Consider the following 24,513-nt stretch of genomic DNA (forward strand, 5'->3'; position numbering starts at 1 on the left):
CAGTGAAATGAATTTAAAAAAAGAGAAAATGGTAACGTTTTAAAATTAATAACTATTGTGTATCTTCATTTTTACTTAGACTGCCTTACAACTAGCCTGTTGCATATTTTTTAACCATAATATTTTGTCCTTTTAAATCAACTGTTATGAATACCCAGGCAAATAAGTAATACATAAGGAAATTGTTATAGAAGTCATAAAAATATGGAAAATACATATATCCTTGAAAACAGAATTTGAATTAGAAAGTCTACACATTTTTTAAAAATTAAGGTCAATAATCTGTTAAACCAAAATAAAGAAATTTTTAAAAACTGAGCTAAGGAACAATGGAAGCAAGCAAAAAAAAAAAAAAAAAGAAAGAAAAAAAAAGACAAAAAGAAAGAGAAAACAAACTTCAAACTTTGCAAATGAAAAAAAAAATAACGAAGTGCAGAAATCAAATCACCCTGAAAATACTGACATTTTCAAACTATAATTATGGAAAACCAGAAAATGACCAGGCTACATTCTAAACAAATATAATCTATCATATCCTTTTTTTTTTTTTTTAATGTATGGTAATGATAAAGAGAACCTGTCTTTGGCCCTACAGTACAGCAAATCAACAAACAAAATTGTCCTAAAATACATAATGAGCTTTCAACTTAATTTTCAAAATGAGGGGGGGGCACATTCATTTTAAAACTAGGAAAGAGAAAAACTAAAGCTCTATTTCCTCTGAGGGTCATAACCAAAAAGGGAGGGAGGAAAAAAAGAGTGAAGCAAAACAAGAAGAGAATGGATTACCTATTAAAATTGTACCCCGAATTCAGAAAACATATTTAAAAATTATAGGATTAAGTTACATCACTTAATCTCTGGTATCTTGGTTTTCTCAACAGTTAAATAGGGATTCTGGAAGAGATCAAATCTACTACCCATTTTTTTCATCTAGTACCACAATTCCATGATTTTTCCAATCTCTTCAAATGGAAAGCCTCTTTGCTACTTCTAAGTGTCCTTATTAAGACTTTGACAGAGATGCCATATAACAGGGAAAACTTAAAACTTAAGAAGACAGCAACAATTAAAGCACAACTTTTTAGGGAAAAGTAAAACATGCCCATATTCCTTTAACAAAGAAAAAGATGCTTTGTAATATCTCTAAGTCTTGACGAGCAAAGAGCTGCCTACACCTGTGCTCATAGGAAGCATCTGATAAATACACATAATAATTAACAAGAAAAAGCTTCCGAACAGATTTCACACCAGTTTTTTTTAAAAAGCACTTCCATGACTTTAAAACAAAAACATAGTCTTTGTTTTTAAAACAAAAACACAGTTATATAAAGAATTAAGACTAAATATGTGAATGAACAGTCTCCAAGTAAACTCAATTGCTCCTAATACTAAATCCTTTAAAAACATCATTTCAAGAATGAATATAACCAAAATTGAAAAGTTATAATTCTTCTAAAATATTTAGTAATATATAACAAAAACTTGTACCATATTCCCACTATGTTCAGTGTTAACAAAATGTACCCCAATTCCTTTCTTTCTGCCCTTCCCCCAAATTACAGAACTTAAAAAAAGTCACTGAATCTAATTCCTAGAATAGCAAAATATTAACAATTTAAATGAAAACAACTTTCTTCTTTAAGATAAGAATGATTTTTAAAATTGAATCAACTGAGAGCATTTATTATTTCCTACAGGCAATACAGGATTTGAAGGCCTATTTAATTAATAAGTACATTATGACATTATGTGAAAATTTCTCCTGCAAAGGAATTATGGAATCTTCAGTGGAAAAACGTTCTCAAAAACCTTTAAAACAGAAAAACTATTCCTCAAAACCTCAAAAGGTTGGTTCAGTTTTACAAGGAAAGTAAAAAACACTATAGCCTATAATTTTAAAAATTACTGAGTTCAGAATATAATTCATTGTAAATTACAAATCCACTGAACATCAGTAGGACACAGGTCTTGAAAAGAGAAAAAATACATTAATTTTAAATATCAATTATTAAATAAAATTAGTTTAGGAATGGTTAAAAAAAAAAAAAGGTTTATTTTCCACACCAAATAATCTTACCTGAATCATTTTGCTGTTAAAAAACTCAAGATACTGATTTCATTTTTCATCTGGTCCTGTCAACGATGCTATGACAGGCCCTGCAGGAAGCAGCAAAAGATCAATGATGGAGTGTAGCTATGATGTGTTTTCATGATCAAGTTTTGTTATGGAAAAGGATATCCATATAGTAGCTTGAAACTCAGGGAATATTGAAAATATCTCAGAAAGTTTGTCAGTGTACATAAAGTTTATCAGTGTATGTAATATTCCTTTTTTGTACTTTCTAGTCTTAAATGTTTATTTTCATTCAATTATTTTCTTTATCAAAAATTTAAAAATGACAGTGCAGTATGTATGTGGAATTTTGAAGAATCATTTCTATATTGATAAGAATTGATAAGAAAATAATTATTCAAGGTGTCAAAAATGAAAAATGTTTAAAAGTATGGGAATTATTCTCTTAACTTTCAGAGATGATTATTTTAATCTCATTTCCCAGGATTACTGTAATTACCAGTAAATTATTAACTATTCATAATTTAATTAAAATAAGCTTTAACAGACTTCTTGCAAACAGTAACTTCAGAATCAAATAGTTACTGGCAATAATGGTAAAAATTCTTTCAAGAAAAGCATATAGGTTGCAAAAAAAAACCTGTACAAACTCCAGAACTTAATTACTCTTTGGTAATTGACAGGTTATATTCAATAAAGACCAAAAAATTCAAATTAGTAAAAAAGAAGTCAAAACTACAAAACTCCTTCACAAGATTCCAAATGATACTTTTAAATTAAGAATTATTTTAAAATAGTATAGCACCTTCCCAGATTTAATATAAAGACATTTTTGTGCTAGGAATTAGTTTCCTTCAAGGGCAATTAATAAAATAGCACTGTCACAAGACCCCTAAATAAGTGGAAACACTATTAGAAGACATACGAAACTTCTACGTATGTCTTGGAAGCATACTGAAGTCAGCCTTTCAAATAGATTAAGAAATTTAAAACAAGAGAAATACACGACAGATTAATTTTTTTATAGTGTTTATGCTATACCTGTCTTGTTTGTTGAAATACTTCAAAGGATTCGGCAGAGTTTGCTTGCTAAAAAGATACAACTTAATTTTACATGGATTATTTCTCATATAAGAATAAACACATGTTAAGCTACGGTAACACTAATAAAAAATTACAGTATACTTCCATTTATTTTTGCTCACTCATGATTTGAAAATGTACTTGTGGGACAAGGAAATTTAGATACTGCTGACTTAAGATTATTTTCTTTCTATTTCTATACAAACATCATCTGTGTGTATGTGTGTGTGTATTCTATCACATTCATAGAAATCATATTAGTTTCAAATATCTCCATATAGAAAAGTAGAAAAGCCGATGCCATATCTTTTAAGAACAAGATGAAGAAAATGGAAATTTCACCAACCCAAGCATCAGGAAGTACTGAAAAGTATTGCTTCATTTCTTGCATGTTGTGTTTTATACCATGACACTTCAGTCTCTGAGGGTCAGGTTAATTAAGCTCCATAGCAGCTGCAGTGCAATGTGAGACACACACTGCTGCGGTTCCCACCAGTCCAGTCCAATTACCTGTAGTATTCCAGCACTGGACAAGTGACAACCAACTTCTTCTCTCTAGTCACTTGCTCCCACAGGTCTACTGATAAATGTTAGAACAAACTAACCTCCTTTTGGAAAGGACTGCAAGCTGAATGCACCTGCTGCAGGCTGCAATGATGAGTCCCAGAGAGATGTTTGTCAGTCAGATCTCTGCAGATGTTGTTTAACTTTATGCTAGAGCTGTATCCAAAGATGGAAATGAGATGGCAATCAAGCATAAATCTCCCACCCTTGTCCCCCCAATTTTATTTAAAAAAAGCTGCACTTGCTCATAAAAGTGGTTTAAAACAGCTCCACTAAACTGAAAACAACTAAAACTAAATTCCATGGTAAAAAGTAGTTTATTAGGTACTGAATTTTAGGTAACAAGTGGCATAATTGTGTTCAATAAGTGTTATTCGTGTTATTGAAAAGTTTAAAATTTCTCTTAAGCCAGAGCAAAACAAAACAAAACAAAAGAGCTATAAAGTAGCAAGTTTTCAATGGGTGGTTTATTGCTCAGGTTTTTAGTGACACCACATACTCCTCAGAGTTCCCAAGACACAGATTGTTTTTCCTCTTGTATATTACACAAAACATCTCTCATATATAAATATTGAACTATGTCACCAATTGTGTTCACTATTTCTAAACTATTCCTGAAACCTTTAGGGAGGATATTTGCAAGGCAATGTTGTTAGACGTATTGGATTGCCTCACAACGTCACAAATTTAAATGAGCTATTTTTCCAAAATCCAGAAGGCTTGAAATAGCAAATATCAAAGTGACATTGTACATTATAATTCATGAAAATACCAACAGTGTAAATAATGTTCCACAACTTACTAAGTCAATGATAGAAGATACAACATCAGAATGAAATAAAAAAGAATCAAGTAAATTGAATACCTAAGATTTCTAATGCTAATTCAATTTTTCTAAAAGTCCCATGGTACAAAATATTTGCTTACATGATTAAGTATCAAAATTGTATCTTTTGGAGTTTACAATTTTAACATAGATTGTGCTTTGCCAGTAACATTCCTTCATATGTTAAGATTTCCTATTGCTTCAAATGAGAAACAAAATATTAAAAAAACAGTAAATTTTCAGAGACATTAATGTCTAAGTGAAAGATTATGGTTCCTCCACCAACTAAGGGTATAAAGAGACAAAATATAAAGTAACCCACAACAGGCAATGTGACAAATATTACAAGTTTAAGATTTAAAGGAAGACACATTCTGTGTCAGCAACTCTTTGATCACACTAAAATCAAAGGTACAACACAGTGTAATGATAACCATCGTATTAAACTCAATATTAGAAATTATACTACTTTATTTTTCCTTTTTACAACTCTATTTATCTACTAATTTTGCCTTAAAATATGTATAAATAAATTTTGAAGATGCTTTGCATCTAGATCAAAGTGTTTAGACTGCAACTTTTAAAAGCTGTAACTAAAATATTCCTGTTGTACCACCAATAGCGTAATATTCTTCCTTCAACAATATAAACAAAAAGAAGTGATCTATTTTAAAACTTTATCAACTCATCTGATTTCCCAAAAAAATGATCAGTCTTATGCTATACGGTACTGAGCTTAAAGGATTAAGGGGGACACTGAATTCTTCCCATGTCAAAATTAAGGCAGTGTTGGGTATTTGAGTTACAGTCTGCTTTTTCATGAGTTTTAAAATTTTACTACATAAATGGCTTGTGATTAAAAAAAAAAAAAATCACCCAAGTTGGACAATGCTAAGATTACGATATAATAAATCTAGGAATATAAATTCAAATTTTAACTTACGGACCATAAAAGTAAATGCTTTACATCAACTGTGATCCAGTTTTATAACCATGAATATGGAAACAATGTAAGATACAGATTAATATATGCTAAGATTACAGTGAATTATTTGTTTGATATAATGAATATCTCTACTGTCATACAATGGAATAACAATAGGTACATTATGAAATGTTCTAAAACCTAAAACACATATGAAAAAATACATTTTATAAATGCTTTACTATTCCCAACAATGTATTCAATAAGTTTTTTGGATTATCTACCTGAACCATGTATTATTTATAATAAATAAAATCAATCTATCTATTAATGAAAACTAAACACACCTTCAGATGCCAAATAAAAGAATAAGAGAACACTATCACCATTCTGAAAATGCATTCATTAATATATTCCCCAAAACGAGAAAGCTGTTTTTTACTACAAGGCAACAACTTTAGGCAACCTATTTGTAAAAAAGATATACAAATAAATAAGCTGTTTTAATCAAGTAAGAAAAAAAGATATATTCATAAATCACAGGTAGTAAGTAGTATTCTGTAAGATTTAGATTTTTGAAAAGATAAAATGAGTTACAAAGCACAGCAAAAAATAAAGCATGTCCACTCGTAGATCTTTTCTTTCTGATTACAGTAATTTAAAAGTGCACTTTACAATCCTCACCATACAATTTCCCCAAATTATTTTATTTATGCTGACATGTTGAAATACACAATATAAAATACAGTTCTACAAATTCTAAATCATACCAGTTAATGTGCACGAAATATTTTCTAGGTTTCAACCATAAGTATTAAAAATTACTCAAAAAAGCAAGGTTGCTTAAGATATTTTAACGACACAGCTGAGCACAAAACAAACAAAAAAAACCAAAAAACAGACAAATGTGATAAATATGAGTAGACTATATTGGCTACAATAAAAACAATGAACATACATTTGAGTTGAAATTCATTAAAATAGCCCCAAAGTGTGTCTGTACTCTGCATTATATATCCTAAAGGAAATCTGTCTTAGATACATCAGTATGTTAACTAAACCTTTGTAATACAATTACATTCTGTTTCAAAACTTAGGTAATTTGAGAAAATCCATTAGGTTATACAACTAAAGTATACTTTTCCCCAAATAAACTGTCTTACCAAATGAGAAACAGAAAATTTCTTCATGAAATAAACATCAACATACTCATTCTAATCAAATAGGAGTCATAAATACATAAACGAAACACAAAAATGGGCTTCCAAATAAATTACTGCATAATCCTACAAGAAAGTCCTTATAACTCGGCGATATGAATCACAGTTCTATATTTTACTTTGTCTGAGATGAGCAGGTAAGTATTGCTTAAATATATCTGAGTACGAGAAGTTGAAAGTAGCTCTATTTGAAGAATACCAGGACCTTAGATAATTCCACAGGCTTGTGGTCAAGTGTGAACAGAAAGACTATTAAAATTGAAGTCTATCAGAAGAAGAGAGATATATCTGTCTGAACAGGTAATAACCTAGTTAATATCATATTTAAATAAAAAGTGTTTAGAATTAATACAGCTTCTTCTTAATTATAAGGCTTTATTTTATCCTTAAAATTGATTCCAGTGTGTGCTTGGTTTCCACCTGTTACAGGCAGAGCGTATATGCCTTCTTTTATCCAGACATTTCAAATCACATTTGATCAGGTTACGTCACTACACACACAAAATTTTGTTCAACGCATTCCAGTTTTCCATTTTTTCCAACGGATATTCTTGCTGTATATGAATAACGTGTCTCAGAACTAACTATAAATAAAATAAGCAATTTCAATGTAATAAGAAAAATATGCATAACTAAGTGGACTAAAAACAAAAGATCCAATTCTCGGTGCACCCTTTCCAACCCACTGAAAATAAACTATATTCAAATGAAAAGGCATTTAATTTACTATTTGGAATATCCTTGATAAACACCAATTTTCTGTAACACCCCTGCACATCTGATACCACCTCATGTTTAATGCAAAAAAGCTATTTCATTTTCATCTATTGACAGTGAATTTAATTTACCATTGCAGCTCTTTTCCTAGAACTATCACGTTATTAATTCTGCAATCAAGCTCTTTTGAGGGCTTTTATTTGTAAAAGGTTTTCACAATTCCACATTGATTTTTTTCATCATAATATACCTTTTAAATACATAAATGTGAATATGTTAGTAAACTTTCTTAATGCATAAGGAAAGTTTTAGAGACAAGGAAAGCCATCTACAAAACTACACTCACAGGAGCAAACTTCCGAAGGGCAGCATATCTAATACATTACATTTTAGTTTACTATTTGTAGTGTTTACCAAATATACTACGTTTAATTTGTATAACTAAATGATACTGTCGACCATTCTAAAACCTTATCTAGCATAATAGTCCATGTTCTACCACCAATCAATTGGCTATGAAAAAGAAATCCTCTATTAAAGAACTCTTACTGAAATTAGATCATTGAAAGCAAATAAGCTTTTCTTTTCTACCAGGAAAAAAAAAAAAAGCAGTATCAGTCCCCTCAGTAGTGAATAAATATTTTTTATGGCCATAAAGACAAAATAACCAAAAACAAACAAACAAAAAAGGCAGAAGCTACACCTGGGTAAAAGCAAATCAGTTAATGTTTTACCTAAGAGATATACTATTCAATTATGCAGATTTTCTAGTTAAACTTAAAATCCTTACACTAAGTAGCAAAATGATAAAAAAGAAAAAGATAAAACACGCAGAACTATATAACACTTGAAATAAAAAACGCACACTGAAAAAAAAAATTATACCACCTAGGAAACTTGCCATTTTCCAGCAGGTTACAGTACCACACAACTGTTAACATATTTTAGTCTAATACAGCTGTTCATAACACAAATTTTGAAGTATTACTTTACTTCTTACATAACAATATATTTCCTTATCACAATTACATTAAAAACGCAGTATTTTAAAAATCTGAAGAGGCAGCACTTGTCCTCTTTACTTCACTCCAGGGCCAACAAACAAAGCAGTGAAGCAGAAAGAGGTACATAATGGATTTAGAAGTAAATGGTCCATTCTTTAAGAAGCCTTCCTACCCCCTCTTCTGAATTCACTCTAGACTAATTGTCATTACAATGATGTCTGAAAACTTCAAAAGAACCCTATTTCCTGATGCCAGCTGTCCATGTTTCTATCTTTAAATTTTAGAGTTTTTTCCTAATTAGAAAGAAGTATTTAGAAATACCTAAAAGATTCATCTCATAATTGTTCTAAATCAGACACAGTATATCAATTATTGAAACAAAACATAACACCAACAGTAGAAATATACTTTAAAAATTATCCACAAATACAATATATAAATAAAGTCATACTATTAAGAATTTCTTTCAGTACAACATACAGCACAGGTAGATCTTCTCTTTTTTTTCCTTGGGGATTTATCAAACAATCTCTTCACCATTGCACCTACCTGGGTAAAAATCTTTGGACTTAGACAGCTTGATGGTGGCTCCAGTTTCTTTTTGCAACTGAACAATTGTCTGTCCTCCCTTCCCAATTATAGATCCAGCAGCATAACTAGGTATGAGAACCTTTAGAAAATACTGGCCGTCTTCTGAAAAATGCAAAGAAATATACTTGGTTAACATGATAATTTCAAACTTTGTATCCCCTCTCCACCCTCAAGAGGGAAAAACAGCAATTAAAACATTGGGCATACAGCTGCAGGAAATATGGGGTTAAATTTTTTAAAGAACAAAAATAAACTAATTACAAAGAAAAATAAAGAGATACAAAATGTTTCCCATTTTGTAGGATTTATACTTTCAAACTTGGAATTAAAAACTAAACATGTTCTATCATTTTGCAGCACTGTAGAAACTGATGACTAAATTCCAGTTGTTATTCCAAACATGGAAGTCTTCCAATTCTATCTGTGGTTACTATGGTAAAATGAAATGAACTGACCCTTTAACAAAACTTCAGAGATTTATATGATGACAAACCTTTGCTTAACATATTCCAATATAAATAAGTAAAAGGACTGTAAATAGTGATGAGCTATATTTGTTTGACATTAGCAAACACCTAAGGACTACAATTAGCCATTGACTATATCCTACTTAAAGTATGCAAAACAAACATTTCTCCTACCAAATAATCCACCCAAACTGTAGGGTGTATTCCAAGCCTGTAATAACTGCCAGGAAATAACTCAAAGTGATGTGAACTGGCAAATCTAACTAATCCTGGTGTATTTCTTTAGCACTTCTTAGTCTACCATGATCTCGTTTAAGCTCATTAATTAAAGGACCTTAAGAAGAATTCTGCCAATACTAAAAAGCTTAGGAGTCATTTATATCAAACACACTTAAAAGTGACCAAACAGATTATGTTACTTCTCCAAAATAGCCACAATTTTTAAAGCAGAGGGGGTGGATGAACCAAAAAAGAGTGAAATGAAATGTTTTAGAAAATAAAGCCAACTCCATAAACTTTAATTTCCGACAAACTGATCTAGTCTTAAATAGGAAACACCCCGGTAAATCCAGCTTCCTTATGTGAATAAACGTTCCAAATTTTGCGGGTGTGCCATTCGCAAGACCCCCATCCGTCTCTAATGTACATGCTGTAGATAAATTCACCTCTGCCTCGATGCATTGGGTGCATTGTTAAGATGACTCCAGTGCAAATGAAGAAGCGATAGCGGTCCCGTTATAACTCATCTTCCCAGGAAGCGCAGGATGTTAAACTAACAAGTCAGAGTACCAGACACCCCCACCCTCGTATGCACACCTCTGAAGACAAATCAATGAGATATTTGCAACGACAATATAAGTGCGGTAAGAGCATGCACTCATCAAGATTTTGCATACTACTTGTGGCCCAAAGCAAGGGGACGAAGAGAGGAAAACTCTCCGGTGCCCCAATCATTTGCTATCCGCTACCCAAGTGCCATTTATTTATTTATTTTATCAGACTGTTAAATGCAGCGCGCATCTTCGGGCGGCCATCACCTCACTCGGGGGTCATCCTCCTCCTCTTTAACGGACCCCCTTGCCCAGGTCTAGGATATTTAAATGGTCAGTCTTTAGACCGATTAAATGGAAAGATAGGTCTATTCCGAAAAACCGGTCGCCATTTTGATGAATGATAAACAGAGAAATGGAAATGTGTCCGGGACAGCGAGGTGCCGGGCAGGTGCAGGGGAGGGGGCGCGGGGCAGGGGCGCGGGAGCCGCCGGGTTCGGGCTAGAGGTGTCCGGGCCGCGGGAGGGAGGGAGGCCGGCGGGAGGGAGGGAGGCAGGGGCGGGCGGCGGGGGATGGGGCCAGCGGGGAGGTGGAAGCGATACCCACCGCCCGTATTGGTCCTCTTGGTGCTGCCGGCTTCAGGGGGGGCTTCCAGCGGCCTTTTCCGCGAGTCCGGCGGGTCCAGGTCTATGGGAACCCCAGTGTGGGTCCCGTTCTGCTGGATGGGAGCTGCCGCCATCATGTTTGCAGTTCCTGCCGCTGCTACGGGGAGAAGGTTCTCCCTTTTGTTTTGGCTTTTTTTTTCTTTCTTTTCTCTCTTTTTTTTTTCTTTTCTTTTCTTTTCTTTCTTTCTTTCTTTTTTTTTTTTTTTTTGCGTTTGGGGTTTCTTGAGGTTTTTTTTTTTTTTTCTTTAATCGAATCAATAGAAATCTCTTTAGGAAAAAAAAGCTATGTTGCTGGTTTGTTCTCACTGGGGAGGGGGCAGGGCTGAGGAGCAGCTGCAGTGCAGTGTCAGAAAGGAGACAGGGGAATGGAGGGGGTGTGAGAGACGGAGGGTGAAAGAAGGAGAAGAAAGGAGAGAGGGGGAGAGAGTGAAGGGAGAGGGGCGAGTGAATGAGCGGGAGGAGGGGAGCGGGGAGGACGGGCAGAGGGAGTGGGAGAGCGCGAGGGCTGGCGGGGCGCGGGGAGAAGCCGAGGAGGAGGGGAGAGTGAGGGAAAGAGTGAATGAGCAGGAGGAGGGGAAGGAGGTGGATGCGGAGAGAGGAGCGAGCGGCGGAGGAGGGCAGGAGCCGGGAAGGAGCGCGGCAATCCCCGCGCCGCGCTAGCGCTGCGCTCGCTCCCGCTGCTGGTACTGCCGCCGCCGCCGCTGCCGGAGCGGTTCTGCCGTTGCCTGGGCTGCTCGGCGATGCTGCTGCTGCCGCCCGGTCTCGCTCATTATTTCTCCCGCTTGTAGGGGGGGCTGGCGGGGAGGGAGGGGGATGGCTGCGAGGGGAGGGTAGAGAGGGGTTGAGTTCGTAGACTCCCACACACTTCGCGCTCGGGTCCCTGCCTCTCAGCAGCGCCGCCGCCGCCGCCGCCTCCCAGCGCTGTTGCCTCAGCCTGCGGGGGCGGAGGGGGCCCCGCCGGAGGCGGGGGAGGGTGTGTGTATGAGTGTGTACGCGCGTGCGTGTGTGTGCGCGGGCTAAGCGCGTGTCCGGGGGCGCGCGCCGGGGATGGAGGCTGTGGTGCTCCTGTGGGAAGAGAGGGGTGAAAGGTCGCCGGTCCCGGCAACACAGCTCAGGCAAACGTAAGCGGCTTGTCGCAGAAACCAAGGGGTCTAAGAAACGCACTAGGCTAGAAGGCGGGAAGCAGAGATTACTGACAGTCATGCTAGCCAATAAAATGGGAATGTGAGAAAGGCTCTCCAGGCCCCTTCCCAATCAGGAAACTTAGGTATGAGAGGGAATGAAGGGGCGGGGTGGGATCTCGGTTAAGCCGGGGCTGGAGCGGCGACAGTTTTGGCTAGTCTGAGAAGGGCATTCGAGTGACCGTTGACAACGGGGGAGACAGCGTCAAGGCTGAAGGAAGAACCTTTAACTTTATGCTTCCAGGACTACTAGCTAGGTACATTAGTTTTTATTTTTAAAGAGTTAGGTAAAAGACAGCATCTCAACTCATCGGCGGTTTTCTACGGGTTGTTTCATCAAAAGAGTATTAGTGGCACAGTGTAACATCGTTAGGGAACTTTTCAATGTTACTCGCTGCCTTTAATCCTTTCGGGAACAAGCAAGGGTATAAATAAAGCTAGGTATATGGGTCTTCCCTTCACGAGGCGCTAAAAGGCAGACTAAAGGCAGGCAACAGCTGAATGAGTGTACACAAAACTAATTATTGAAGAAAGTATGAATATAGGAATAAAACTAGTTGCAATGTGCACGGCTTATGACTATACAGATCTTGGATATATAGGGAGTCTGAACCTCAAGTGTACAACGCTACGGAAAAAGAATAACAGCTACGATAGACTCTGAAAGTCTGAAAAGACTCAGCATACAGATCACTAAACTGATTCAGTGAAGTATTTTCTCAAGGTCATCTACCAAGTTAGTTGTTTAATTAGTCAGGGTGCTAGCAGTTAGGAATAATGGAAAAACATGGGCTTCGGAGCCCGAAGTCTTGGTTAGAAGTCCTTGCAGTCATGTTCTAAAAGTGTAGGGAAAATCCTTTAACATGTTGGCTATTTATTAAGTGCTTGCCATGTGCCAAGCAATCCATTTTACATGTGGTGCTCTTTATGTGTAGTATATCGTATAGTTATTACTGTCCCTATTTTATGAGGCAGTTTAGGTTTAGCAATATTAATAATTCAGAGTCACATAGGTATAAATATTGTCCCAATAATTCAAACTCAAGTCTTCCCGATTCCAAAGTCTGCCCTCTTAAATACTGCAGTACACTAGAGTTTCATCTCCTTTGCACTTAAAACAGGGACCGAAACTCTACTTCCCATAGGTCTTATGAGTCAAATGAGATAATGTAAGATGTGAAATGTATTTTAAGATGTGAAAAGGTATAAACATAGTTGCTCGGTTTCTAGAACAAAGATGCTCCTTCCTCGAACTTTTCACTAGAGCACTTCAACCTGAATGATAGCTTCCGTAAAAGCTAGCATAATAAAGAATTTAACTGTAACTCCATGATATTCTAACCAAGAATACCTGGATATCTGAGGCAATAACCAAAGAGAATAGAATAAAATTTAATTCCTGACAGGGAAAGGAATGGAAAAGAATACTAACCTTTCTCATAGCATCCTTTATTGCAGGGAACATCTAGGAGGTATTGGGATTTCTGGCGCTTTTTAAGTGATGAAAGACAGATTAAAGTCCACTGAACAAGGGGAAAACAATAACATTTGGTTTGGGAATAAAAGTTCATCTGGAGTTTGAAAAACACTTTTCCTCAAGTCAGAGAAGAAGATATGCTGAGACCTCAAAGAAAGGGAAAGCCGGTAAGTTAGACATATTGGTAAAGGTCTGTGAACCTTTAAAAAGTCCAGAATTTTATCTGATATATGATGTAATAGGAAACCCTGATATGGCCTTCATGACCAAAATAAAGAGGATTTATACACGGAATTGGATTTAAAAAAAACAAAACACAAGGGAGCTGTGATGAAAGAAAATCAGGGTTTGGAATAAGTATGTGGTAGTCAAGATAGAAAAAGCTGATGGCAGACATTGTGTAATCAAAGTGTTCTGTGAAGTGTACCAAAAATATGCAAGGATGTTTTCAAATGAAAAATTAGAAGAGGACTAGGATTTGCTACTAAATTGTTTTAAAACAGTAAAAGACCAGGGGCAAAGATAATTCAAAAATGAAGATAGTTCAAATCTGTATTGTATTAAAGCTCGGACAAAAGTATTCAGCATGAAGTATTTCTGAATTGGGATAAGCCTGAGAGTTGGAAACTGATGTTAAGAAATTTCTAAAAATATTTCTAAAATATTTTAGAAAATATCTGTCATTGCCATGTATAAGTTAAATTGAAAATGAGCTTTCTAAGTTAAATCGCCTTACTGAGACATAAGCTTCCTGAGAGATGACACTGTATTTTTATTTGACCCTTCTCTTATTTCCTTCTTCAGACTTAATATTTAAATACTACCTACCATTCCATGGGGCCTAGGAGCAGAAGGTATGATTTTAAATGTGGATAGCATGCTGACCAATAATTTATTTAACTCTGATATGCCAGGAATTTCAGAGACTATCTTAAGACCTGGTCAGACATCTAAGGGTCAGTTAGCTATGATCTGATTTGGTCAATGAAGGTTATCAGAGAGTACAGTTTATTATCCATTCTCTATGATGTTTTATTATTTTTTAAAAAAGCATACTTCTCCATTTCATACTATGTGTACCTCTATCATTCTGATTAAATAGACATAAACATTTTATCTCTTATTAAATAGACAAAAACATTTTATCTATTCTAATAAAACTGAAACAAATTTTAAAAATCATTTCCCAGTTTATAGTATGCTATACCTCTTAAGATACAAATAAACTGTTTGAATGAACTTTTTGAAAAATGTAATAGAAATATTTGACCTTTTAATTCTCTGAAAAGAAATACTTTATTTTTAATTAACCAAGCAATTGGCAGTGCAAATTTAATAATATTTTCTAACACCATAAGATACAAGAGAATGTGTGTGCTTCCTTGCTTACTTGATGAGTTATGAACATAAGCAACTCTGATAGAAAATTATATTAATCTGAAGAACAAAATCCCTAGTCTTTATTGGCTTTCAGTAGAGGTTTTTTTCTTTCCTATGTTTTAATCAGAGTAACATGGACATAAGATAATCTATTTTCAGTAATAATGATTGGCTTTCTAGAGAAAACACAGATAGTCGATGTCCACGAATATTGCAAAACCCATTTGTCTCCTTCCTCCTGCCTTTCCTACAATGAGTCCTACTAACTATAGGACATAATACTCCCTCTACTTGAGTGTCTCTTCAGCCTATGCTTTGGGAAACTTTTCTGAGTTTGTCTTCTACCAAAATCAGATCCTGACTTAAGTATTCAAGTGCAAATAGTGTATTTAGAAAGTGATTTCAGAAAACAGTAGGGATTTGGGGAAGTGAGACAGGGAATGGAAGGAAGGCAATGAAGGGTGAATTACCAAGCAAGTTTCATTGTGAGCAAACAGAGCTTAATCTTACTGGGATTCCTGGGAAACCATTTAAAACAGTAGTTTCAGAATTAGCCCACTCAAAGTGTGAGAAAACTCAGGTATATATACACCAACTCCCTTCAGTCATTAATGGAGTTCTTTTCCTAGGGTGCATTAATTCAATGCATGCATGCTGGCTAGTCTTCCAATTGCCAGAGCTGCATCTTTTTCTGTTGACTTTCTCTGACAGCTGGAGTCTATTCTGCCCCTACACATTAAAAAACACATTTCTAATTTTTTAAGATATAAACATGGTATATATTCTGATTATTTTTTTCATCCTATGAGGCACAAAGAAAACAGGAACAAATATATACCAGAAGAGTTTATCACCTAATCCCACATCTTGGGTTTGTATAACAAGTTCTATAAATAGACATATTGATTAGAAATGCCTTTCCAAGATTGCACTTTTTAGAAAAATTACTTATTAAACTTTCTCTTCTTAAAAATTCAGTTTTTATGTATTTAATCACATAAATTCATTGTTGATGACTATATTTATGAAACAGTCTATGAAAGCTCACCCTAATTTATATGGAAACATAAATGTGTTTTTAGCATTATTCCAAAAAGTTCCCAAGCCTTAATATTCATCTCAATACATAAAGAGATATGTTAATATTAGAAAGAATCCTAAATTCTTTGGCACTGAGTACATTTCCTTGGTTTGTAATAGATCAATAATTTTTTGAGCATTTTTCTAAATATTATGAAATACATCTTTTGGCACTTAAAGACACTAAATCTGAACTAACACTTTACATGATGCAATGAAAAGAAACTTGTGATAATTGATACATGGTTATGTGAAAGGCAAACATTAGGAGAAGCCGCCTGAGGGGAACAGGGGAATTTTTATCTTTGGAACTCTTCTTTAAATTATTTCAAAATAAAAGTTTAAAATAAAAAGAACCTTGAATTGATAATCTGGTTGTGACTTTTCTACCTACTAATTTTGTGGCTTTAAATAACTCATTTACCTGCTCTGAGTTTCATTTTCTTAATCTGTAAATGGGAGAGTTGGTAGATATTTCTACATCTCTAAAAACAAATTTCTATCTTAGTATGCTTATTACCATAGAATCTTACAAAGAAAATTGTGAACATCAGGGTGAATATTGTGTACTTTTACAAGGATCTTTAAATCTGTTAATGGTACACATATTTGAAGATGTACTGTAGGCCCAGTGGAAAATGATACGCCAAGGAAAACAATCTTGATACTGTAAATTGTAAAGAATATATTTGATATATTTATTCTCTGTTTTTGATTATCTTCATCTACACATACTTTATTCTGGTAATGCCTAGAGTAATCCTGAGTCTCCCATTTGCTCTGGTCTTGGCTTAGGCCATATGACTGGGCAATTATCAATACTTTCAAAATTGTCCCAATTTGAGCAGTAAATTATATGGTCACTTTAATAATACTCAAGAGTTTTGACTTTTTGTTTTAGCCTGCCAATTATAAACCATAAAATTTTTTTGTTCATCAGATTCTTTTATATGGCAATTTCCCCATGTGTGATAGTAGAAATGTTTATTATTGTTCACTCTTATATTACATTGTGGTATGATAAATTAGTACATCCCTGCATCCTCTACTCTTCATGATGTTTTATTCTGTACCTATATTTTTCTTAGCTAGAGCTAAGACTAGAATTCAAGAACAGAGGTAAAAAGTAGTAGGATAGAATTTAAAATTTTATTTTTTCACATTTTACTGTAGAAAAAAAAACATTTTGATCAGATGATTCTTCATTACTATGGCAAGATGAAGTGAATTGAAGAAATAATAAATGAGACACTATAAATATAGTGAAATATATTTTCAAACGATAAACCATTAGACCCACAAATGGCATCAGGGAATTGCTTACTTTATGGATTATTCAGATTCCCATGTGTTTACTTCCTGCTGTTCAAATAAGCCTTAGTCCTTCTTAAATTCCAGACAAGGTTTTATGGGCTCTAGTCAAGGCTTATTTCTAATGTTATCTGCTATTTCCACTGTTTATTACAGGTCAAATAATAAAAAGTTCCATTTGTCTTATAATAATATTACATGGATTTATAAGTACAAGAAGAAATTGGTATCCATATATATTAACAAAAATACATTACCATACTCTACCTTGCTAGATTTTGCCTTGCTGTTTAGTCTTTTGGTTTCACTAGGTAAGCATTTCTTTGGTAGGTCAGGGGTGTCTAATTGGCTTCATGTAATTCTAAATTATTTTATCCATGTTTCATTTCATATAACTGAGAAAGTATAGGGCTTACTTAATAAAACCTACATTTTACATACGGATGTTTGATGTGTATGGTGTAGAAAGAAGAGGGGTGTGTGTGTTTGTGTGTGTGTGTGTGTGTGACAGAAGGAGATAGGAGACTGGGTACGGCAGGTCTATCTAATGTCTGTAGTGGGGATAGAAAATTTAGTAAATGCATATAACCTTTTCTTCTCAGGGTCAAATATTTGTAGGCTTTAAGAAAAAAATTTTTTTTAATTTCCATTTTTATAAGGGAAAATTCTTATTCAAAAGGAGATAATACAGTATAATGGACCCCAGGTACTGTATACTGACCTTCAATACTGTAAACTCCTGATCAGTGTTGTTTCAATTTAACCTTTTTCTCAGACTAATTTGAAGAAATCCTGTCAATACGTTTTTATTCTGAAAACATTATAAACCTTAAAAAATCCAATATAATACCATTATTATATTGAAAATAATTGACAAAAACTCCTTACTATTATCAGATATCTTGTCTGTGTTTATATTGTCTCCATGGTCTTTAAAATTTTCTCAATGGTCTTATAATATTTTTACATTTCGTTTAAACCTCTACCCAAATAAATACATTACGATGGGTTCATATGTTATTTAAATCGCTTTTAATCTATGTAAGTCAAGCTTCAACCAGAGAAGCAGACCAGTAGGATATATATTTTTAAAATTTATATTTTATACACACACACACACATACAGAGATACATAGTGATAGTGATGTTAAGGGAATTGGCTCACACAATTTTGGGCTCTGTCAAGGAAGCCCGAAGTCCACAGATGGGCGCTCAGGAAAAAAAGATACAAGGGGACAGAAGAGCAACTGCTTGGCCCAACTGTGCTGTTTAAGTCTCTGATTTTCAGAGACCTAGTTGCTTTGATGCCTACCACCTGATTAATAAGCCAGACTCACCTATGGTAATCTCCCTTTTGGTTAACTGAAAATTGAAACCTTAAATATATCTCCAAAATCCCTTCACATCAGGCCCTAGACTATTGCTTGATTGAATAACTCTGAGAAGTTGTGTATATGCTGCAAAATGGCTGTTACTTCCTCTCTGTCCTCCAACTCTCACAAAAGAATATCCCTCAGACTACCCTAGCTAGAAACTTAGCAAGGAATTCTGAGAAATGTAGTTCAGCCTAACTAAGTTGACAAATCACAAAGCCATCATAGCCCACTCCTTTTCTCCTTGGCAACCATACACAGCTTCTTAAAGCATTTTTAATCACCAAGGAAATACAATAGCAAAATCATACTTATAACATAATAAAAATAATGATATACAGAATGAACTATCCCACATAAGACTAAAAACATGCTAGTCCTTTCCCCAGGACATGATACAAAATCTTTGGGTGATGTTTCCAGTCCTGTGGTATCCTGTAAATTAAATATGAAAATATAAATAGTAACTGTTATTAACACAGTTACATGATAGAAGAGAGAAATATGAGTATTTAATTAACATAAACATAATATAAACAATCACATGAAAATAAATATAATGATTATAGTACTCACTTCCTCATATGGTCACATCATCATAGATGGTATTTCTACTTTTCCATAACGTTCTTCCTTTCCTTTTCCCTCTATCTTTTCAGTATTCCCTTTGCCCTCAGCAAGCACCTCACCTGGTTGTGGCTCTTTGCCAAGTGGGATGACTAAAATCTTAATTCCTGAAGGATCTGGGGGTATTAGAAATCCTATGTGAATTGAGTTGTAGTTTTCCACTGACTTTAATCAAAGGATATGAGAATGAAAGAGATGCCCTAGGGGATCTGTATTTCAAACAAAATCTTCTTTACTCTCATTGTATAATAGCACCCAATTTTCCTTGATATCCAGGATCAGTCACTGCAGCCAGCATAGTACTACTTTCTCATCCTGTTGATTCACGGGCTTGAGCTGCCCAAAGTGGCCAGATGGCAGTCTCAACTTCTAGTTCAATCCATTCATTATTGTGTCATCTGGTGGATACCTTCCTTGCTTTGAAACTAAAACCTCTAGACCAAGGGCAATAGTGAGAGGAGCCACTCCCATTTTCCACGCCTTGCATTTATAATTTAATGATCTATAAATCCTGGTTATGGGAGAAATAGCACTATACGCTAAGTCTGATTTAGAGCATGGACCACAGCCTGAGGGACATTGTATTACAAGTATTACAAGGTATTGCCACCTAGCTGATACCATGACTGAGTTTTTAAAAGGGCAATCCACAGTGCTATCAAGCCAGCTGCTTCAGAATGGTGGAGGACGTAAGACCAGTGAATTCCATTGAGTATGAGCTCATTGTCACATGATATAAAAATTTTATAGTATAGCAGGATCCTTTCTCAAGGTCTCCTTCTTGGATTTGTAAATTGCCTCAGGTCCAGAATTTGACTGAAGAGCCCTGACTCTTTGTTTTGGTGGTTCAAGTCAGACTTCTGGTCACCAGACTTAGACTTTCCACCTGTATGATCGAGTAAGAATTTAGTAGGCTTCCCATCTCAGGTATTGTAACTTTCATCTCTAGCAATTAAGTTTAGGTCTTTTTTTTATATCTACTAAGTATCCACTTAATATGATGAATAAATCCTATAGATTCTTGAACATATGGAATATAGTTACAATTATTATTTTACTATCTTTGTTTATTGGCTGCATTATGTGTCATTTCTGAAGTTGTTTTGATTTTTTTTTCTCTTCAATATGAATATTGTCCTACTTTTTTACATGTCTGTTAATTTTTATGGGATATCAGGCATTATTAATTTTACCTTGTTGTATGCTGGATATTTTTGTGTTACTACAAATATCCTTGAGCTTTGTCCTTAAATGTGGTTATTGGAAACAATCCAGTATTTTGTGGTCTTGCTTTATGAGGTGGGACCAGATCATCTAATCTAGTGCTAATCTTGCCCCGCAACTGAGGCAAAACCCTCTTAACTCTAGCTAATTTACAGTGAATTATGAGGTTTTCCATTCCAAGTAGAGGGAGCAGGAACTATTTCCAGCTCTGCGTGAGCACCAGGCACTGTTACCTCATTTCCTTAGGTTGTTCCCTCTGATGTGTCTTCTGATTGGTACTCAGTTGAAGACCCAAGGAGACCCTTTCCTATTTCCAAAGGTCTATTTCTGTGGAGTTCTTTCCTCTTAGTACTCTGTTACCTATGAATTTTAGCCACCCTGTTTGGTTGTTCCTCAAAAAACTAAACAAAGAAATCCCATATGATCCAGATATTCCACTCCTAGATGTGTAGTTATCCAAAAGAAAACAGGGTTCGAACAAATAATTTTACATGAGTTCTAATAGAAGTATTATTCACAATAGCTAGAAAGTAGAAGCAACCCAAATCTCCAACTAATGAAGGGATTAAAAAATGTGTTATACTCATGTAAAATATACTATATATCATCCACAATGGAATATTATTTAAGCACAATATGGATGAACCCCAAACACATTATACTAAAAATATAATATGCATGCTGTTTATTGAACATAAAGTACATGCTTATTGAACATAAAGTATATAGTCTACTTGCTAAATGAGAACGTATGTATCATATTTATGTGGCTATTCTACAATGGTAGAACAAAGAATATGGTACACACACATAACCCCCCCCCCCCCCCCCGGTTACACACACACAATAGCTTCTGTTTAGCTTTTAATTCCTGTCAAAAATACTATTTAAAGAAAAGTATATTACATTTCCTTTCAGAAACTATGCATTTCATAGTGCAAATATCCTTTATAATCTAATTTGAAAAAAATGTCTATTCAAGTCTTTTGCTGATTTTAAATTTTTGTTGAGTTGTAGGAATTCATATATTCTGGATACTAGTCCCTTAGCATTTATTTGATTTATAAATATTTTCTCTCATTTTGTAAGTTGTCTTTTCAGTTTTTTGACACTGTCCTTCAATTTGCAAAAGTGTTCAATTTTGATGAAATCCAACTTACCTATTTTTTTTCTTTTCTTGCTTCTGCTATTTGATGTCATATCTAAGATTCAATTGCAAAATTTGAAGTCATAAAGATTACTCCTATGTTTTCTTCTAAGAGTTCTTTTATTTTATGCCTTATATTTAGGCCACTGATTCATTTTGAGTTAATTTTGTATATGGTGTGAGGTAGGGTTCCAAATTCATTCTTTTACATATGGAAATCCAGTTGTTCCAGCACAATGTTAACTATTCTTGTCATGTATCATGGAAATCATGAGAAGCCAGAGGGTCACAGTTATAACTTCCTAATTACCTAAATATTAGCAATTCTTTCTTTATTAAAATTTAGGAAAGCTTATTTATTTGTACCCAAGGAGGAAGATAAAATAGGAGGATAAAGATAAGGAAGTAGATGGTAAGATTCTCTTTTAGATTGAACAGAATTATCAATATCCATACCAATGGTATATTTCAGAGCCTCCAAAATGACTCTCTATACCCTCAATTTTCCAGAAGCCCTATCATCCCACATGAGGGATACATATTTCAGTGTTCCAATGTTTCCCATTCTACATTTTCATCTCTTTGTTCCACTAACTCATCTTATAGTGCTAAGCCACAATGAATGGTACTACCATCATGCTAAACTTCATGAACACTCAGATCTCCTTTATACCTAGGCTTTGGTCTCACAAAACATTTTGCCTCTTAAACTGAGGAAAACTGGACTTTGTCTAATAGAACTTTTTGGAAACTAAGAAGATAAAAATCAGAAAGTATAGAAAAATAAAAGTTTAATGTGTTCCCTGTAAACTGAAATTTATCCATAAGTTTGGCTTAGTTGGTATATGTTTATGGAACAGCAGGGCTTGCTTCCCTTTTTCTTACTTCAAATATGCCAATGGTGGCATGTTTATCCAGGTGTTATTAGCTCGACATAGATTTGAATTATCCCCACAGCTAGGTAATAAATTTCTCAATTTAATATTCAGGTTTATTTCCAGCTCCCTGTCCCTAATTTCAAAGATTGCAATTGCTGATTTTATTAACACAACCTTCCACCCAATCCCTGACCCAATCACATGTCTTTGTCTGAATCATTTTTACTGACCAGCTATAAAGCTACTTCTATCTTGAAACTGTGCTCCTTTACCTGAATTGGTGTGTTAGGAATTTATTGGGCTGTTATCTACTTTGTATCACCTTGCATACTCTAGGATACTCTTAAGGATGAAAGATTTTTTTCCTATCAGAAGATAATCAAGGTTTAGTATTCTGAATCTGAAATTTCTGCCTTAAGTGGGGGGATGTAAAGGTTTCTGTGTTTCAGGTCCCTAATACAACACTTGCTGGGTAACTGGCAAGAGAGCCCATTCAAAAGAAGAGAGATGTTAGTACTGAGAATGGAGGAGGAGAAAGTGACTCTATCTGAGAGACAGAGTTATAAAATGACATTTTATATGCAGCTCTCTTAATGGAGAATGACCAAGTGATGCTGTGAAAAGACTAACCACTTAGCATTGCAGCCTTCAGGGCAGTGCCGTAGGTCTTTGATGCTGAGCCTGCACTCAATGAGTGGTGTCATCATGGCAAGCATTGATCCTGTCAGTGAATCGGCGTCCAGCATACAGCAGAAGATGAACTGCAATAACAGCATCATGAAGCATAAGGAGATAATAACTGTCATAATGTAAAGACCAGCCCATATCCCCATGTCCCCAGTTCTTGGACAAGTACTAACTATACATCCTCCAGATTCTTAGATATTCCTAGGAAAGAAAATACCTCCTTGGGCAACCTCTTCATGTCCCCTCCCTCCTTGGGAGCTTTGTACTATCACTTTTGCTATTGCTCAATAAATCACTCAATAAACCTTCCTTTGCTGCCCATCAAAATATATATATATATATATATATATATATATATATATATATATATATCCTTCCATTTAATGCAACAAATACGATCTCATACAACTCTAGATGTTATGGATTTGGAATATAATTTCGTTTGTTTTAGAACAAATAAAGTGTGATACTTAGTATGGGGAGCAAATTCATACTGGCTACACTAATATCTAGTCCCGGTCTCTCAAGTGGCTCCCTGGTTTTGATAGAAAATGCCATCATTCCCTGCTGAAATCTGTCTGAGTCCTGTCAGCTCTTCTGACAGAAGCAGAGTTCTCATCTTTTATGGTTTCTAAAACCCTTTATATATTGAACTACCCACTAAATTTCTATTTTTCTGTCAATGAGAAACCTCTGAGTTCCCAGCTTATTTGCAAAACAGAGATAAATGACAAATACTAAGTTTAATTACTAGTGAGGGTCAGGACACCAGCTCTGTCCACTGCCACAAGTCTTTTTGAAATTCCCCCAGATGCTCACAAATGGCATCCATCCAGAATTCTTTTCCAAGTTAAAATTGGGAAACTATTTTTTGCCAACCATAAAGATATTAGTGAATGTCCACTAAAAATAAGACAGCTTATTTAGTTAGACCTCCTAGTAAAATTTGCCCAGGTATGTGTGTATCTATTGTATATTTTAACTTACTACATATGCTACATTTCCTCACATGCTCTCTTTGTGCTTCAGTCTTTTCATAATCTCAGTTTGGAATATTAAATATTACTTCTTAACTTTGTGCTATTTGAAAGGATTGTTGGTTCTCCTATTAATGATCTGTAACATTGGACAAGCACTTCCCCTTTCTGGATCTTATTCATCCATAACATAAAGGATTTTATTAAATTATTTTTAAGAATCCTTATAGTTTTGACTTTCTGTAAGGTTACATTGAAAACA

At 34.8% G+C, this 24,513-nt stretch overlaps 1 protein-coding gene and 1 long non-coding RNA gene across 8 annotated transcripts in view; one reads left to right on the forward strand and one right to left on the reverse strand.

Moving 5' to 3' along the window:
* Nucleotides 1–12,001, reverse strand: part of NOVA1 (NOVA alternative splicing regulator 1) — a 158,771-nt gene extending 146,770 nt beyond the window's left edge. Inside the window, exons 1-2 of one of the 5 annotated variants that reach the window (XM_047737490.1) lie at nucleotides 10,851–12,001; nucleotides 8,966–9,109 (exon numbers count right to left, since the gene is read on the reverse strand). In XM_047737490.1, the coding sequence (XP_047593446.1) occupies nucleotides 8,966–9,109; nucleotides 10,851–10,986 (280 nt within the window). In that variant the 5' untranslated portion in view covers nucleotides 10,987–12,001. Of the gene's footprint in view, nucleotides 1–2,080; nucleotides 2,161–3,765; nucleotides 3,792–8,965; nucleotides 9,110–10,850 lie in introns of those variants that run through there. The other 4 variants (XM_047737489.1, XM_047737491.1, XM_047737494.1 and 1 more) reach the window with 4 other exon arrangements.
* On the forward strand, nucleotides 11,914–14,646 carry LOC125104714 (uncharacterized). 3 transcript variants are annotated; one of them, XR_007128709.1, is made up of 3 exons: nucleotides 11,914–12,176; nucleotides 13,549–13,734; nucleotides 14,372–14,646. It is a non-coding gene; the product is annotated as an uncharacterized LOC125104714 (long non-coding RNA). The 3 variants fall into 3 exon arrangements; XR_007128708.1 differs by lacking the exon at nucleotides 11,914–12,176 and adding an exon at nucleotides 12,202–12,347 and having other exon boundaries at nucleotides 13,534–13,734; XR_007128707.1 differs by lacking the exon at nucleotides 11,914–12,176 and adding an exon at nucleotides 12,202–12,347.
* The last annotated feature ends 9,867 nt before the right edge of the window (nucleotides 14,647–24,513 follow it).

Source organism: Lutra lutra, chromosome 7 (assembly GCF_902655055.1).
Source record: "Lutra lutra chromosome 7, mLutLut1.2, whole genome shotgun sequence".
NCBI lineage: Eukaryota > Metazoa > Chordata > Mammalia > Carnivora > Mustelidae > Lutra > Lutra lutra.